Source organism: Ruditapes philippinarum, unplaced genomic scaffold, assembly GCF_026571515.1.
Source record: "Ruditapes philippinarum isolate M1 unplaced genomic scaffold, ASM2657151v2 ctg12623_1_1_1_1, whole genome shotgun sequence".
Taxonomy (NCBI): domain Eukaryota; kingdom Metazoa; phylum Mollusca; class Bivalvia; order Venerida; family Veneridae; genus Ruditapes; species Ruditapes philippinarum.
The window spans coordinates 1-19,586 of NW_026863796.1; the positions used below are offsets into that span (position 1 = coordinate 1).

Consider the following 19,586-nt stretch of genomic DNA (forward strand, 5'->3'; position numbering starts at 1 on the left):
TTTAAGATTTTAAATATTTTAGCATAAATAATCACGACCATGGCACAACAGTCAGGTTTTTATCTAAAAGACATGGTTTGTTAAAGATCAAGAAGTACAGATTCCTGTCCACTGCGAAGGGGATATAGCTGTCCTTCAGACTGCCTAGTTTTTAATTGTTTGAAGTTTCAATATGAAAATGCTCTTTTTAATTTTGTGATTGGAAACACCAGAATTTCGGGTATATTGCATTGGATTGTAACATGGCTGACATGGTGACAGTAAAATTGCCACCTGTAGGAAATGCTACCTCAGTTGACAGTGTTTATCCAAAAGTTGTCAACTTTACTGTCACTCTGTCAGGCATGCAATATTAATTTTAGTATACCAAAAATAATATTATGATAATGGTAGGGGGTCTTGATCTATTTAACATTTATGTGCAGTAATGAAGAACAATTAGTATTTAACCTAAATTTCAAAATGTTATTAAAATGTGTATAATATGTTTATGTGTCATTGTTCACATTTTTTGGTTGATCGTGTTTTAAAATAAAACATGGAAACTATTAAAACGTGTAAACGTGTTTTAAATCTGTTACAGTCCCAAAACACGTGTTAGGTGTTTTCAGACAAAACACCTAAACACGTTTTCTAGGAAAACACCCGTGTTTTAGTGTGAAACATCAGTGTTTTGTGAAAACACCGCAACATGTTTTAAAACTGTTACAGATAGGTGTTTTCACATGTGTTTGGAATCAAAACACTGAGATTTAGAGTGTAAGGCATTCGTAATCGAGAGCCATTATCTCCCTTCGTTTTTATATATTTTTATCAATGATATGTATGACTATTATACAAGGAAAGTGCTGATGTTTTCACTATTGAAGATTTGAAACTGTTTATTATCACTGTTTGCTGGTGATTCTGTATTGTTTACATGTACAAAAGAAGGATTTCAAGTACTATAAGATTATACAACATTTATACTGTCAAAAACTGGAGGAATAATCATAACCCCACCAAGTCAGCCCTCAAATGTTGTTCTTCATGAAACGGCGGCACATGCATTTATAAAATTACAAAAAAATAATCTTAAAATACACCTATTTAATATTTAAGGATAGATTATTTTGCACTGAAAGTGCAGATGAACGCTACATTGTAACACGAATCAAAACAAGTAACCATAGCGAACTATATATAGGGTCTGTTGAGTGACACACATGGTGCACCACAGATAAAGGGTCACATTTTAAAGATAAGAACGGATTTTTAACGGACTTGTAGTAAATTGCTTCAAATTTATTACATTTTTGTTATTTTGAAGGTAAGTTCATATAGATTTTGACGAATAAAAAACTGGTCATTTCACCTTTCTTGTGTTGTATCTTTTCTAGTTCTGGCTTCCAAAACCTTATATGCCGGCTTTTAACATTTTTCTTTCGTTTTTTCATGAAATATTGTTTGATTAAAAAAACACAGAGCGTTTTTTCTAACACTTAGGTTGTTTTTATGCTAGGACATTTGACATATCTCTTAATACATTCAAATTTATTTATGAAATGTATAAGTTTACCGTAACATTGGTTTATTACAGACCGTTTCAATTTACGTGAAGGACAGTTGACCATGTACCCATTACTAATGGTATTTATGTTTCGTATAACATCATACGTTATATATGTTTAATTATTATATATTTTAAACATAATTTTCGGTCTTAAACACATAAGTTAATATTTAATGTACATTGTATAAAAAAGTCATCGATCTCTATTTTAATACATATCATGGCATTGGAAATTTACGTTTTATGATTATTATATTTGTCAATATCATGAATCATATATGTTACATATAATGCTTAACAAAATACACATATCACATGTACATGTATATTATTTAAAGATATCACTTTATTTATCAGCGTGCACTATTGTCGTGTTGGTGTGTGGTGATGTCAGCCGGTTTCATAATTGATACTGACCCTTGTCCTGCGCCCTCACCGTGTCGATGTTACAGTTCTAGAATCGACTGTGCTTACAAACGTTTGACGAGTTTTCCCGTTCTCAAATTTTCACAGAGGCATTACCGAGAGCTTGAAATATTGTTACAAAGAAACATTATCGAAAGTATACCTGACAACGCCTTTGGAAACATCATTTCTGCAACACCAGAATCAGTGGAAATCCATTTGAATAAGAATAGAATACACAATATATCTAGAAATGCTTTTGCAAATTTTGGTGACAGCAAAGTGACCATTGAGCTTTCAGAAAACCGGCTTACTGTACTCCCATACGCCCTGTCGATGGTGAAAAACCTTAATACACTACGGTTGCTTGGTAATAACTTTATATATATCGATGATACGGTGATGTCATCCCTTGGGAAAACGGTGGAAACATTTTGGCTTGACATGTCTTCGGTAGCTATCTGGCCTCAATCCTTTTCAAGTTTTCAAAAATTGACCTCACTTTGGATTGATTACATTCCATTTCATACTCTTCCTTCCAACAGCTTTGAAGGTCTCCGGAAGCTTTTTCAACTTGAGATTTCCAACTCTAAACTTCAGTCTGTTCCTGACGCAATTTGTCGTCTGCCTCAGCTACAGCAGTTTAGGTTTAATCATAATATATACATGCTGAACAGTTTGACACACATTCTTACTGTTTGCAAGCAACCCTTACACAACGCTTCTCTTGCCTATTTCAACAACAACAACATGTTTTCTTTTCCAGAAAACGTTTTCTTAGTGTTTCCAAGAATACGCTCGCTTAATCTCAGTTTTAACTATCTGAACAGCATTACTTCATCGGCTGTTCCGGAAAATTGCACTCTTTATTATCTTTACCTTTCAAACAATGAATTTACAAGTATACCACTGGCAGTGTCCAAAATGCCTGAGCTTATTACTCTTGTTATCAGTAATAACAGGATAACCTCAGTAGATGGTCGTGTATTGTCGTCATTGCAGAACTTTCGCCAGTTGACCATCAGTAACAATCCTCTAATCTTCATAGACCCTCACGCTTTCAGTACAAGCTTAACATTGAAGAACCTTTATGTTGAACATACGAATATTACGTCAGTTCCGGCGGCAATTTTACACTCGAATGAAAGATCAGCGATAGATCTGACAGGATCACCTGTTCAATGTAACTGCAACAATATGGCATTTTTGAATTCGCTATCCAAAAGTGATGTAGAATCAGGGAAGAAATTCTTCAGAGGAGACTGCGTGAACGCAAATATGACAATCAAATCTTACATTCTAAATGTTCTCCCAAACTGTTTCTGATATGTCATATTATATCATTAAAAATAAAAATCTGAAGTTTCTGTATAATATAACACCATGGTCATGGTTGTCCCATAACGCAGCAATGTGAAAATAACGCAGGAATTGTGCAAAAGTAGCGCCGAATCGTCCAAAACTAGCAGTGCCCCGAGCGACAATGTGACATCGCAACAACACAACGCACGACAACGCGCCGTTTGGCGCGCATCGTCAGCGACCGGACGACAGTGCAACAACGCGCCGTTAATGATATAGGTTGTGTTGTCGATAGCGACAACACAACCTATATCGTTATCGCCTTTTCGTCTAGTCGCTATAGCGAAACAAGCCAAACGGCGCGTTGTTGCACTGTCGCCGTGTCGTCCTATCGCTAGCGAAGAACGCCCAACGGCGAGTTAATTGTCGTGCTGCGCGATGTGGCCCTGTCGCTTGGCTTATATTTATACTAATAGCAAATCCGTCGATTTGAGCCACACAACACGCCACACGACAACGCGCTGTTTGACGCGCATTGTTAGTGATAGGACGACAAGACGAAAGTCCAATAACGCGCCGTTTGGCGCTTTGTCGTGCTATCGCTAGCGACAACACGACGCACACATGTGTTCCAATTAAGCCACCATAGGTAGGTACCCATTAGTTCTAAACAGAAAAGTTCGAATTGTTAAATTTTGGTTGAAGCTATTACACAACGAACAACGGAACAGTATAGTCTGGAATATATAAATCAATGTTGCAAACAGCTGGAAATGGGCAGCAAAACTAGGCTGCCAAAGTGAAGAAACTACTAGATGAATGTGGGTTTGGAGAAGTATGGCTGTATCTATGGTTGCTGATTTGTGCCATTCGTGTTTTCGACCCGCGACCCCGCCAAGCGAAAATTAACAAGTTAAAATTATTTATTTATGTTCGCCCCGCGCCCCCGCTAATTAGCGTGATTTCGTCCTCCGACCCCGCCGTTTTATTTCTTAAATCTTTAAGTTTTATTTATTAAACTTCGCCCCGCGCCCCCACTAATTAGCGTGTTTTCGTCCCGCGACCCCGCCGTTTTAACTTGTTTATTCTCGACTTTTCACTTGGCGGGGTCGCGGGGCTAAAACACGAATGGCACAAATCAGCCACCATATGTATCCGCGTTCGGTAGATATTAACCCATTTATACCATTATTCAAACGAAGATACTAAGTACGTTACTGAATGGAGAGTGTGTACACGAAGTAGCTATTGTATCATGTTGTTCAATAATATTTATCAAGCAGAAATGGTAGAATATTTAACATTGATCGAAATGAAAAATATAGACATGTAATTACAAAAATAAGGTTGTCTTCTCATTGCCTGCAAGTTGAACACGGTAGGCATAGGAATATTCCAGTGCAAATTATGTCTTCCACGAACAACAGAAGATGAATTCCATTTCATTTTAGAATGCCCAGTGTCTTCTCATTGCATGCAAGTTGAACACGGTAGGCATAGGAATATTCCAGTGCAAATTATGTCTTCCACGAACAACAGAAGATGAATTCCATTTCATTTTAGAATGCCCAGTGTATCATTAGAATCCAGTATAAACAACATTGGTATAGAACAAGGCCAAATATGATTAAATTCATTGATTTATTATCTTTCAGTGATGTGCATATTTTATAAAGACTGGCAAAATATTTAATCAAAGCATTTGAAGGAAGAAAGACTCTCTTAAACACAAACTAGATACTTAAAATACTGAATTCAAATACATGTATTTTGTGATATCATATAACCATTACCATATCTCACATTTTCATTATCATAATGTGAGATATCAAAGCCGAATTTCTCAATTTTAACAAATATGTAGACTATGTATGTATCTTTGTTACATACTTTTTATATATGCATATAAAATCTTATTGTTTAATCAATAACTGAGCCGTGCCATGACAAAATCAACATAGTGCGTTTGCAGTCTGATCATGATCCATGCTGTTCGCTTACAAACCCTATTACAAGTAGAGAAACTGATAGCGAACAGCATGGATCCTGATCAGACTGCGCGGAGGCGCAGGCTGGTCTGGGATCCAGGCTGGTCGCAAACCCACTATATGTTGGTTTTGTTGTGACGCGGCTCATATGCTGTTCGCATACGATTGATTAATAAACTTATGTTTATTTAACAGTTCTGTTATGATAATGAAAGTACAGCAATTTAAAGCTGCAACAATACATGATGACTATGTGAAGACAATAGAAAAACGAATTAGCACAAATTTGACGGTCCTATGTTAATTTATATAGCGTTTTTCAGCAACTGATTGTATCGCATCTGAACGGCCTAACGCCAAGAATAGTACAAATCTGATCAATAAAAATACACGTTTATCTTAGCATTCGACACATTTGTGTTGTTTCTTTTTTACTTAAAAAGTGAGCATAGTTAACTCCTTGTAAATCGGTAATGGATGAAAATTTTTACATCTTAACATTTTCGATTTTTAATCTTTTCTTTTACGGTTAGATTATTAATATTTAAGTACACTTATTGTTCGAAATTTTTTTTTATCCAATATAATTGCAGTACTCATTTCAGATGAATAACACATTTTATTATATTCTTATAAATAAGATATTGAGTAATATTGATAAAATAAAATTCGTTTTTCCATTTTACGTATTTTCACTGTAAAAAAATATTTTTCACTGCAGTGAAACATATTTTCCGTATTTTCACTGGTGTTTTGTCGGACTACTTTCTTCTAAATTCAGCCATTACACAAAATTTAAGGGGAAATCTTTCTAATTGTAATATCAAAAGGAAAAAATTATATAATAAACAGAAAATCCAAGTTCTTTTTCTATGAATACAGGATTAATTTTCATCTTGTGGAATGAAAATTATCACGTTTCACTCGTGGCTATCGCCACTCATGAAATATTTATTTTCATACCACACGATGGAAATAAATCCTGTATTTATAGAAAAAAACTTGAATATCCTCTTATAGTATAGGTTAAAGTTTATTATAGTACGTATTTGCAAAATTAAATTGGTCAGGCGCGGCACGGTCGCGCGATTTATATACGTACTATAGTTTGTCCCACCAAATTTGAATATTCCATTTTTTTTTAAATATAACAGTTAAATAATTTAAATTAATGTCATGTTAACCCTGACGTCAATATCTCTAGGCACGTTTTTCCGTTTTTTTTTCCATAAAGTCAGTAATATGGTCAAAATGTTAAAATTATATTTTTCCCGTTGACTTACATTGTAACCATAGGCACCCGGCACGGTGATGGGATTGTGTAAAAAAAGTAATTTTAGAAAGAAAAAAATATAGTTTATATGTAATATTATATATAAACTATATTTTTTCTTCTTCAATAATTACTTTTTTACACTATCCAAACACTGTGCCGGGTCCCTTTGGTTGTAACCTGACGTGACGTCCATTTCAAAATGGCGGCGCCCATACTGACGTCATTTAGGGCTCGTCTCACAATTAGCGTGAAGTGTACTCGGTCATGATAAAAATTTGATTACTCTTTGAAACGCCGCCAATTAATATGAAAAAGGCAAAGCCTCAAAGCGAGCTCGATGTACTTTTAACGTGAAATAGTATGAAATAATCGCTCATTTTTATTTCAAATGCAGTGACGAGTGCTGTGACGTCACACGTACTGTGTTAAATATGGCTCCGCCCCTGTCGTTAAATGAATAACGAGTTTTGAAAACGTTGATAAAACTTTGTTTGTTTATTTTATTTCACTCTATAATTTTTCAAGCGAAATAAAGATTATTAAAAGTGAAATAAATGTTAAACTTAAAACGTTTGCGACATTAAAATAGCGTACTTGATTTGATTGTTTTGCACGTGCTGTTTGGCGCTACATTGTGACGTCACGTAAACAATACTTTAAACGTCTGTACAGCGTTAACGACTGAATAAAAGATATTGGTGTTTGGATTCATTTTCTTAGTTGGAACATTTTCTTTCATTCTAGATAGTTTTCACAACAAAATTCGACAAAAAATTGTTTTAATTTATCAGATTTTTCAAACAAAATGGCGCCTTCAATTTTCATTTTACATTTTCCGTTTTAAAACTGTCATTCGATATTTTATACACAGCTTCCGTTATTCTGGTTCCCTGTCCAATAATGGTTCCCATAGACGTGCGCGGGTGACAAGTCTACACATCCGTTTTCAGTCAGAATTCCTCAGTTTTTATCGTTTTCTTTAAATTCGAAAAGTTGCGATGTGTCCAATTCGGTACTTCGGACGAAAGTTTTCAAAACCATCACTTAGCAGGTACTCGCGTTACCGTAAAGCTCGCTTTGCGAGCAGGCCCTTCGGGCCAGCTCGTCGAGCTCGCTATAACAACTTAACGTTTTTTCTGGAAACTTTAATCAAAACTACATGGCATAGCATTCTCCGAATTTCGATATTTGGTGTAGAGTTTACAAAATATATAAAAAATGAAAACACTTGACACTTGATTTTAGCGACATGCACTATCTCGGAAGTAGCGATAGAGCGATTTACCGTATACCTCCGAAATATACCTCCGAAAGAGGTAGCTCTATCATTTACCAGGCGTGAATAAGGGGCATTAAGTCACAAGTGTGTTTTTTTTGTAGACTCAAAGTGTTACATATTATGTTAATATGGAGGGGAGATCGAGTCAAAAAGAAACACCGAGTGACGTCGCGAGAGAAAAAATACCGCGTATTGTATATTTTGTAGCTAGCTCTAAAAGAGTAGTATTTACAGAAGTCTTGAATAACGAGATAATATATAGGGAAATCATTTCTGAGAAATATTTAAAATAGTTTAAAAACATAAAATCAAAACGAAGGTTATATGTGGATTAACTGTTATTGGTTCATGTTATTAAGTGTAGAATGTTATCAAAAATTTTATTGTTAATACAGTATATGAATTGAAGGTGTAATTTTAACAGTTTTTGCAAAATTTGGGTATACAAAAATTATGTTAAATGCCATCAATACAAATTTATCTCAACGCTTAAAATTATCTGTATGAGGTTACTGCAGTACACATGCCTTACCGCCCTCTGTCAATGCCGCAACTGGAATCATCCATAAAAAGCGCGAGACATTTTTGTTACGTCATATATTTCGTAAATTGTTGCTGACGTAATACAGTTTTTTTCACATTGAGAATTGATGTTGAGGGCGTTCTTGAATTATGGATTTGGAACATACTGAATTATGATATGTTTCATTTACATATTTCGTTTGCTAACCCAGATAACTCCACAAATGGAACAATGTTTTAAAAATGAGACGGATTAACAGTTTAGAGATTGAGACATGTCATTCAGGAATTTTGAAGTAACAAATGGGATCTAAGGAACTGGATAAACTGGCAATGAAGGATTCTTCAGAATGCGAATTTCAACCAATTTGTCGTGACGATTAGAAAGATCTATTTTGAAATTCATAGGGATTCTTTTCAGCTTAAAAGTAAGTGCAATTTCTAGATCTTCTCCATGTGACTCGATGTTTTTGTTGCTTATTATCATTTTTTAAATTTTTCCATCATGCATTACAACTAAACTGTTACATCTTGTAGATCCAGCTTTGTAAAATATTCATGAAACGACCCCGACAACATCATATATGTACATTTTAGAAACATGACGCGTGCTTTCTCCCGTTCATCTTCAAATGAAGAGTACTTCGGATAGCCTATGGCTACGGAAAATAAACAACAGAGACTTGCCGTAGAGAAATTAAACTTTGCTTTTACAAGAAAAGTAGACACTTTGATAAAAATCCTGAAAAATCTCGAGGGTGACTTTTTTAGTTTATAAAAAAGTTTTATTTTTTATTCAACGTCGTTTTGTTAATTCATACCAGGCAAAAGTTTGTTTCCATTTTAATGGGACAGACTATAAGTATAATAATTTTTAACCAGCTTACTGTGTAGTGTTTTAATTTTTTTTCAGTTTTCATTGTAAAAGCGGCGTGACGTCACAAATATAAATGTGTATTATGACGTCACACATTATTCTTAGGGACGACGTCAGCAGTTCATCTTGCGGTTATGGCAGCACATCAACAAACAATTATCTCTCGGTGAAAATCGGTAAGTATTGCGACTTTTCTGTATACTGTAGTATATGTTTTTATACATATGTTTGTAGTTCTTTTCCTAGAAGAAATTGCTAGATCATGATGGTATCACACAAATATAGTGTACAGTACTGTAGTCCTGTGTTGACGCTACCGTTAATGCGCTAACTAGTTATTTTAACATAGGCCTAGTCTCACATGATAAAAAAAAAGTTAATATAAGTCGTATTGAAACGTCGAAGAAGAAAGCTGCATTATTAGTATTTCAACGATTAGATACATCATTTATACATGTCGTTTGGTAAAATATGTCAATAATAATTTACTGTGATCAGAAATTAACATTATTACTTAAAGCCAAACTTATGTCACATATACTGTAATGTGGAGAGAAACGCCGTATACATTCTATGATAATACATGTAGATGCTTATAAATAGTTAAATCTATTATCCATAACAAAACTTATATACTGTGCTCCTCTTAGTTCACAGTACTTAACACTTTAAAACAGTAAACTAAAGAACACAAACAATAAATTTACACTACAAAAACTGTCATAAACTGTATCATTTAGTCATTTTTCTGCTATATGGCACAAGGAAACAACAATATATTCAATCAAAATTAGTTTTAATTTGTCAGATGTAAACCGTGTGTCGGCCATTTTGAAAACAGTATGTCATCATTTACCTCGCGGTAATGGTGTTTTATTTCAGTTTTTTCATGTTACAGTTAAAATTTCTTTAAGTTATTTTGCATAATTATAAAAATTAAAAGTATTTTTACTTTGTAACTCAAAATTTATTTTTTTAACAAACAGGAACATTTAGAAAATGATGATTGTTTCAGACGTATGCACAAATTTAATGGAATATTGTTGTTTTTTGCAGAAGTTTGTAAAATGTTGTTCAGTTTTATGTAAAAATCTATAGATTTAAATTATTTTGCACAAAAGCTTTGTTGTTAAGGTTTTTGAATAAAATATGTAAATTCTGACCAATTATAACAATGGTCAAATGAAAATATGGCATTACCGTGAGATAAATGATGACGCGGAATTACTGATGTTGAGTATACATGTAGAAATTGCTTAGCAAGATTTAGATTACCGTCACATAAACTTCGGATTGAAACAGGTAGATATGGTGCTAATAAAATACCTCGAATGCATATGTCAGCTCTGTGCTAGTAATGATATAGAAGATGAATTCCATTTTACATGTGTATGTGATAGTTATTCTAATATACGTTCTCTTTACATTAAACAATACTACAACAGAAGATCAAGTATGTTCAAACTGATTCAATTATTAAGTACTGAAAAAAAGTCTGAATTAATAGGTTTAGGTAAATATTTATATTATGCTACAATTTACAAAGCATCGATTGAACTACTAAATTGTATAAATCTGGCCTTGTTATATTTAATATTGATATTGTTTATTCTATCATGAAACATTGTTTTACAGCTGCAGAGCTCCAGATAATTTTTTTGGCCAAGGGGTTTTTACCCCTCAAAATCTAGAGTGAGGAGTAAAATGCAAATTCTGAAAAACTTGAGGGGTAAAATCTGTCAAAAAAGCATTTTGCATTTTTTATAAACAAATTAATCTTACAATATTGTTTTTGTTTGTTTGTTTTCTTTTTTTAGAAAAACTTTTACAGATAAGATACTGATTTAATGTGAAACAGTACAAAACATGCTCTGTAAAGTCAGACTTCCAGTGTAATTACACAGCAAAATTATCAGGGCTTCCATTTTCAAAATTTGGAAGTCAGACTTCAAAATCTCTGATATTGGAAGTCACATTTTATAGGCAAAGAAGGAAAAGTATTAGATTTTGGAAGTCACAAGCCAAAATGAAGGAGTAAATGACTCCCAAACTTCCACTAGTGGAAGCCCTGAAATTATTTTATATTCTAGGAGTCAATATTTTCTTTCTTTACTTCTGCTGGCATGTACCTTATCATGTACTCCAGTTTAAACAATTATAGTTGAAATTAGAATTAAAGAAAAATAAACAAGATTTTTTTTATCTTTCCTTAAAAAGGCTTTGGTCTGAGAGAAAATTGTCCGTATACTAACTGTATACTAGGTACGAAAATATTGAGTACAAAACTGCAGGTGAAAAACATGTCTTTTTTGTTCCAACAACAAAAGTGAAAGAAATTAAAATATATTTTTGTTATAATATTGAGGCATAAGCATGTCAATAGATGCCTAAACAAACAATACTATGTTTAATCCTAAGATGATTAGCTGGCTAATTTCACAGGTTGATCTTACGAGAGTTATCGACTCCCTTCTGTACTTCCTGTTACTTTCGTTTTTAACATGCGATGTTGACAACAGAATTTTTAGTTTTCAAAGCAATAAAATGGAAATATATTGATTTTTATGCTAAAAATATCCTCTTTCTAAATATCAAATGTTTCGACGTCTATTCTTTCACGCTTAAATTTTGACATACAAGCGTATTTTCATTTTGTTGTGCGTAACTTTGACGCATGGATTTTGAAAGTGATGCGTATTTTAGATTTTCTATGCGTATTTTACGCAGATACGCACGCTATCTGGAGCTCTGTCAGCTGTTCTCATGGAATTTTATTACAGCATATTATTAAGTTTAAAATCCACTAAGTGACTTTCTATATGCAAATGCTTTATAATAGCTAAGCTTACTTTAGTACTAAATATTGTTAATGTTCAATCTCCAAAAGCATGTAAACTGAATATTTTGTGCTACATCTCATGATATTGTGTTTTAATTATACTAAACAAATGTGTGTGAAATGACTATACTGTACACTGAAAGTATACGTCCATATAACATGAATGTCCGACGCTACACTTTCTCTTTGTAAACCGATGTTCCCTCTTGGTGATATCCTCATGTCATGATTGTATCAAAATAATGTAGTCTGAAAGAAGCATTGTCTCTAAACAATTTCCACTATGCCAGATTTACAAAGTTCACATTAAAATTAATTTATTAAATCCGATATCTGGTGTTTTTAACATAAGGAGAAAGATGTTTTTGCCAGAAATTTGAATTTACTGGATATAAATGGCGTTAATCTGAACTAAGTACTTCTAGAATGTACACTTTTTGGTAGATTTGTTTTAGAAAATACTTAGTGTTCGAACAGATTTAGTAAGTCAGTAATTCAGAACGCAACGGAAATCCTTGAACTCAGTTTAAGTAATGGTTTGTTACTTCGTTTTTATCAAATCTAAAACAAAAAACACAGTCCATGAGTTAACTTATTTAATTATTTGCCAACCGGTTTCTCTTATGATCTTTTGCCCTGATGATCATAAGAGAAACCGGTTGGCAAATAATTAAATAAGTTAACTCATGGACTGTGTTTTTTGTTTTATTTATATATATATATATATATATATATATATATATATATATATATATATATATATATATATATATATATATATATATATATATATATATATATATATATATATATATATATATATATATATATATAATACTGGTACAATATAAACCAATGTTGAAAAATAGCACAATTTTCTTTTAATAATAATTATATGCACATACACATACTGGAATAATACTTGCTTTAGAAAAAATCTTTCATAAAGAAAAACAATATTGTGAAGAATACGATTCTTAATTTCTTGGATAAAATGAAATATATACTTATCACATACCTGATGTGCCGATTTTGCGACTCAGTAAAAATGGTATTGCACGTGCATGCATATATTTTGGCGTGAAGTCATTTGTGTAATTGTTTTGCAATATTGACCGGGGAATTTTTTTTTGTTAGTTTCCGTAATTTATTATGATTTACGAAATTTTACGCTTTAGGATATGAATAATAGGACAGATCTCGATATTAAACCAATGAAATCTGCTCGATGGCCTAGTGGTAACTAAGTACGAAGGAATTGCGACCACGTAGTTGAAAGTTCGTACCTTAGACACACCCTTTTTGGAGTTTGTCTTTTAATGATATATTATATTCTTTTAATTATATTTGAAGCATGTGTTGATAAATCGTATCTTTCATTTTAGCCTTTTTATTTCATTATTTTGATAAATGCATTTTTTTTCATTTCATTAATTTCAATATGTACGACTGTTACGCATGCATGACACATATTGGTCAAGTTTTGCAAAAATAAAATTAAAGTCATACCAGAAAACATAAAAAAATAATTTCATTCGAACCTACAATCTTAAATTTATTTTAAAACTACAGTAACTGAAATTCTAACACCTTGTCAGCGAGGCTAGTAAAGCAAGTGATATCTGGTAAAAACACTTTATAGTCCATTTTTCATCGCCTATTGTTTAAAATCTGTTAGTTTTGAGTAAAATTTCCAAATTATTTGCTCATGCGTACATATTGACCTGTTCATTCCTGATCTTCTTCCTTGCCTAATTATCAAGGAAAGTTGCAAATATAAAGCCCCGGCTAACAAATTTATGCCCGATTTTTCAAATGTACTCGAGTTCTTCTGATAACTCTGAAGGTGTCCTAGAGTTCTTCTGATAACCTTTGTTTCTGCCAGTGTGCTTCTTGCGGAAGTTACGGCACGTTTTATCGTGTTTTTATTATTCAATGAGGTGGCAAATCATTATGAAATGTAGTTCATCCACCGTGCAATAGGCGCATCAATTAAAAATGATTCTTTGCACTTTATACAGTCTTCATTTTATACAGTCCTGATTTTATACAGTCTTTATTTTGGGTATGTCATAAATAGAAAATTAAATTCTATAGTAGGTACATTATTGACTTTATTGAACACGTTGAATAAATTCAGGATTGAAACTACACTCATTCAATATCCTCTATATAGTGTAACAAAAATGTAATATCGGCATGAAATGGTTGAAAGGTACCTTGCTTTAACCACTGACGTCCATCACCGACTTGATAAATCTAAGTTTTCAACAGTTTCAACAACTTTCACATGGTTCCCTTCTCAAATGTCGTATCGTATGTTCGTGTGGCTTTTTTCGGTAGAGAATATCTTTAATATAATACGCGAAAAATAAATCTTGCAGTATTTGCATACTGTTTAGTTAAATCTTCCATTTCATCTATTCTCTCTTGATGGTGGTCTAAACTAAAAAACTTGTGTGCATAATAACAGATCATAAGCTCACACCGTTTTTTCCATAATAATTAATTTAATTGTGAAAAATGACCTAACATTGAAAAACATTGCAACGCTTTTCAGTGAAATATGTCTAAGAAACTATGTATATATTTATTTAGATAATTTCTTCCTTATCTTTTTGTTTATATTTTATATGTATATTAGTGCCCCATTTGATTTATATAAGAAATCATTTTTTTGTTTTTAGGCTTTTTGACCTCAGTGGGGTTCCAAAATAAAACTTTCTTCTGTATACCGTTAGCTCTTTATGATCGAAAATTAAATGTATTCTGTTAAAGGCTAGATAATTTTTCTTTTCTTTTTTTCCAGAAAAAGTGTCAAGGAAACAAGAAGATAAAGGCAAACGAGGGAACTTTAGAAAGAACGATGCTACCGATAGTTTCTAACACGACTTTAAACAATACGTCTTTAAAGTCACAGGACGCTGTCCAAGTACAAACATCACAGAGTAAAGACGATGTTGGATCTAGGACCCAGAATAGCATACGTAGAATGGCAAACTTTAAAGATGTTCAAGTACCTGTTCGAAGGTTTAGAGCTGCAACACCGTACCAAAGACCAGTAATTTTAGACAATCGTGTAAATGACGAATCTGAAAAAGGTACGAAAAGTTCTTTAAGGGAAGTTGACATGACGTCATTTGCAAAATCCCTTGAAGAAACCACTAAGCGGCCAAATGTGACAAGGCCGACTTACAGTTACCCACTGCCTGTTGGCAGAGATACAGGGAATCCAAAACCATGGTCCCCTGTGCCATTTCCAAAACCTTCAAAACGGCCAGGACTGATAACAAATGTTCGCCAAGGTAAGTAGTTTAAGTCTTAGTTTAATATCATTATGGTGTTGTAAGTCTTACTTATTGAAATGAAGTACATCCCTGTCTTGGCTACATTTGAGACATAATAGTATGTGGAAATTGTTTCTTTCAGAATACTCTGATAGTAAGACTGAAGATTTTAAGGGAGAAGAATATCATGACCCGAATAATGTGTCTGTCACAAAAGCAGCAATCACAACAGATGGAAAACCTTCACCCACGGAATTAAATGCCGATTGGAAAACAGACGTACTTGAAATGGAAGGGTACAGAAGTCGCCTTCGTCGTCTCCGGTAAGTTGGACCCTTTCTTACCTGAACCGTACACAGTTGTCAAAATATACCTGTTGATTATATTCTATATTATGACACGTTGTATTACCTCATCCATTCACATACATTGTATTGCTTACTTCCATGTTAAGTAAAAGGCTGCTTATATAGAACAGATTTCCTTTATACGTGTATGTAAAATCTAGTCTCTTTTCAACTTGAATAGACATGATAACCAATTTAAATGCTAGATAGTGATGTTGAGGAGGATTTGAGCGCTATAACATACCACGGGTAGCTTTTTCCCTTTCATTTAAAGGTGCATTCTTTGCATCAGTTATGATTGCTTTAATCCTTTGGTTTACATAATAACTTTCTTCTAGAAGTAATATTCAAATTTGTCTTCTTTTAAAACAAAAGCACGTCCATTAGCAAAGAGGCAGTTCCAGAAAACGAAAGCACGGGCATTAGCAAAGCGGCAGTTTCAGAAAACAGAAGCACGGTCATTAGCAAAGAGGCAGTTTCAGAAAACAAAAGCACGGGCATTAGCAAAGAGGCAGTTTCAGAAAACAAAAGCACGGTCATTAGCAAAGAGGCAGTTTCAGAAAACAAAAGCACGGTCATTAGCAAAGAGGCAGTTTCAGAAAACAAAAGCATGGTCATTAGCAAAGAGGCAGTTTCAGAAAACAAAAGCACGGGGATTAGCAAAGAGGCAGTTTCAGAAACCAAAAGCATGGTCATTAGCAAAGAGGCAGTTTCAGAAACCAAAAGCACGGTCTTTAGCAAAGAGGCAGTTTCAGAAAACAAAGGCACGATCATTAACAAAGAAGCAGTGTCGGAAAACAAATCAGATGGAAAACTTTCATCCGCGGAATTTAATGCCGAACGGAAAACAGACGTACTTGATTTGGAAGGGTACAGAAGTCGCCTTCGTCGCCTCCGGTAAGTTGGACCCTTTCTTACCTGAACCGTACACAGTTGTCAAAAGTATATCTGTTTATTATATTCTATAACGACACGTTTTCTTATACATTGTATTTCTTACTTCCATGTTAAGTTATGGAACAGATTTCCTTTATATGTAAATTCTAGACTCTTTTCATCTTGAATAAACATGATAATCAATTTGAATTCTGTACAGTGATACTGAGGAGGATTTGCATATTATAACATACCATGGGAGGGAAAATACATGTAGCTATTTCCCTTTCATTTTAAGGTTCATTTTTTGCATCAGTCATGTATGTTTAATCCTTTGGTTTATATAATAACTTTCTTCTACAAGTAATAATCAATTTTTCTTTTGAAGCTCGGACATTTTCAAAGAGGCAGTTCCAGTAAACGAAAGCACGGGCATTAGCAAAGAGGCAGTTTCAGAAAACAAAAGCATGGGCAATAGCAAAGAGGCAGTTTCAGAAAAGAAAAGCATGGTCATTAGCAAAGAGGCAGTTTCAGAAAACAAAAGCACGGGCATTAGCAAAGAGGCAGGTTCAGAAAAGAAAAGCACGGTCATTAGCAAAGAGGCAGTTTCAGAAAACAAAAGCACGGGCAATAGCAAAGAGGCAGTTTCAGAAAAGAAAAGCATGGGCAATAGCAAAGAGGCAGTTTCAGAAAAGAAAAGCATGGTCATTAGCAAAGAGGCAGTTTCAGAAAACAAAAGCACGGGCATTAGCAAAGAGGCAGTTTCAGAAAACAAAAGCACGGGCATTAGCAAAGAGGCAGTTTCTGAAAACAAAAGCTTGGTCATTAGCAAAGAGGCAGTTTCAGAAAACAAAAGCACAGGCATTAGCAAAGAGGCTGTTTCAGAAAACAAAAGCACAGGCATTAGCAAAGAGGAAGTTTCAGAAACCAAAAGCACGGTCATTGGCAAAGAGGCAGTTTCGGAAAACAAAACAGATGGAAAATTGCCCCCCACGGAATTAAATGCCGAATGGAAAAAAGACGTACTTGAAATGGAAGGGTACAGAAGTCGCCTTCGTCGTCTCCAGTAAGTTGGACCCTTTCTTACCTAAACCGTACACAGTCATACATTTTTTTAAAGCCGTTGATTATATTTTATAATAACACGATTTCTTACCTCCTCCATTTACATACATTGTATTTGTTACTTCCATGTTAAAGTCTGCTTATAGAACAGATTTCCTTTATATGTAAATGCTAGACTCTTTTCAACTTGAATAGACATGATAATCAATCTGAATTCTGGACAGTGATATTGAGGAGGATTTAAGCCCTATAACATACCACAGAGAGAAAATATATATAGCTTTTTCCCTTTCATTTAAAGGTTCATCTTTGCATCAGTCATAATTGTTTAATCCTTTGGTTTATATAATAACTTTCTTCTTTAAGTAATAATAAAATTTTCTTTTGAAGCACGGCCATTAACCAAGAGGCAGTTTCAGAAAACAAAAGCACGGTCATAAGCAAAGAGGCAGTTTCAGAAATCAAAAGCAAGATCTTTAGCAAAGGGGCAGTTTCGGAAAACAAAACAGATGGAAAACTTTCACCCACGCAATCTAATGCCGATTGGAAAGCAGACGTACTTGAAATTGAAGGGTACAGAAGTCGCCTTCGTCGCCTCCGGTAAGTTGGACCCTTTCTTACCTAAACCGTACACAGTTGTAAAAATATACCTGTTGATAATATTCTATAATCTCCATTCACATACGTTGTATTTCCATGTTAAAGTCTGCTTATATCTAACAGTCTTCCTTTATATGTTAAATCTAGGCTCTTTTCAACTTAATTAGACATGATAACCAATCTGAATACTGGATAGTGATATTGAGGAGGATTAGTGTACTATAACATACCACGGGAGAGAAAAATAGATATAGCTTTTCCCCTTTCATTTTAAGGTTCATCTTTGCATCAGTCATATTTTGTTTAATCCTTTGGTTTACATAATATCTTTCTTCTTTAAGTAATAATCAAATTTTTCTTTTGAAGTACGGCCATTAACCAAGACATAGAGGCAATTTCAGAAAGTAAAACGATGGACGACGACCATAAAGTAGCGCAGGCTGTTTCTGAACAGAAAGAAGAACGTGATAATACAGGAAGTCCACGGAAATCTGACGACAGTGCAAGTGATACTGATACGTATGAAAGTGATGATAATGAATGCTCAAGTGACTCGGAACAACATGATCAAATAGCCATGACGACGAGTTTTCACCACAATGCTGTAGTACAGGACGACATGAAACAGAGGGATAAGCTCACCATTTTTAGTTGTATTTTAAACATTTTCCTGTGGTTTTGGTGGTGTTTAAAGCAATACTTGTTTTTTGCATTTCTAATGATTAGATATTTCTTTTGAATACAGAGTGTGTGTAAGTGAATCTAGTAGTGTCATTTCTACATTGCCCGGATAATTTATTTAAAAACTTAATCAACATGGAAATTAAAGATATTTATTTTGCTCAATGTTCTAATAATAGAATGATTGCATCGCTAAAGCAATACGGAAGATTTTGTTTAAGTTGGTTATTGACGCCAGAGAAAGAGTAAATTTCAAGTTTGATACGCATTTATATCGGATTAAACATATGCTGCTTCAGGTATAATACAACAGTTTAATCACACATATATTATTCTTGCAAACTTTTATGTGTACCTTTTGTTAAAAGAGAAACAGAAATATACAGAAATATTACACGTATAATGTTAATGAAAACCATTACAGTGTCAGTGTAACAAAAATGAACAAATAAGTAAATAAATGAATGGTATTATAATGACAGAGAAAGACACGGAGTAACAAAACCTCACAAATTTAAATAGAAAATGGTGACTACTCTGGCATGAATATATAAGTAGAAAGATAAAGGGTTACCGCCCTTACCCCGAATATACCGTATAAGGTTAGAAATGGTTAGTTGAAAGGGCAAACATGTGTTTTATGATGTTACAGTAATGGATTTCGTGAGACTGTAGAAATAGTGTTGAATG

General features: G+C 33.7%; 2 protein-coding genes across 2 annotated transcripts; both read left to right on the plus strand.

The window, feature by feature from the left end:
- Nucleotides 1-1,571: 1,571 nt before the first annotated feature.
- Nucleotides 1,572-3,319, plus strand: LOC132723356 (phospholipase A2 inhibitor-like). The gene is made up of 2 exons (XM_060708053.1): nt 1,572-1,629; nt 1,910-3,319. The coding sequence occupies exons 1-2, from the start codon at nt 1,612-1,614 to the stop codon at nt 3,281-3,283; spliced, it is 1,392 nt and encodes a 463-aa protein (XP_060564036.1). The 5' UTR covers nt 1,572-1,611; the 3' UTR covers nt 3,284-3,319.
- A 5,414-nt stretch (nt 3,320-8,733) lies between these two features.
- On the plus strand, nt 8,734-18,976 carry LOC132723357 (uncharacterized). The gene is made up of 8 exons (XM_060708054.1): nt 8,734-8,752; nt 9,238-9,377; nt 14,850-15,345; nt 15,470-15,650; nt 16,050-16,571; nt 16,939-17,616; nt 18,006-18,215; nt 18,582-18,976. The coding sequence occupies exons 3-8, from the start codon at nt 14,907-14,909 to the stop codon at nt 18,952-18,954; spliced, it is 2,403 nt and encodes an 800-aa protein (XP_060564037.1). The 5' UTR covers nt 8,734-8,752; nt 9,238-9,377; nt 14,850-14,906; the 3' UTR covers nt 18,955-18,976.
- Nucleotides 18,977-19,586: the final 610 nt, after the last annotated feature.

Bases quoted from the DNA above. Each gene is read 5' to 3' on its own strand.
- LOC132723357 (XM_060708054.1), top strand. From the start codon at position 14,907: ATGCTACCGATAGTTTCTAACACGACTTTAAACAATACGTCTTTAAAG. The intron at 15,651-16,049 runs GTAAGTTGGACC...TTAAAACAAAAG, and splicing joins AGTCGCCTTCGTCGTCTCCG to CACGTCCATTAGCAAAGAGG. The intron at 17,617-18,005 runs GTAAGTTGGACC...TTTCTTTTGAAG, and splicing joins AGTCGCCTTCGTCGTCTCCA to CACGGCCATTAACCAAGAGG.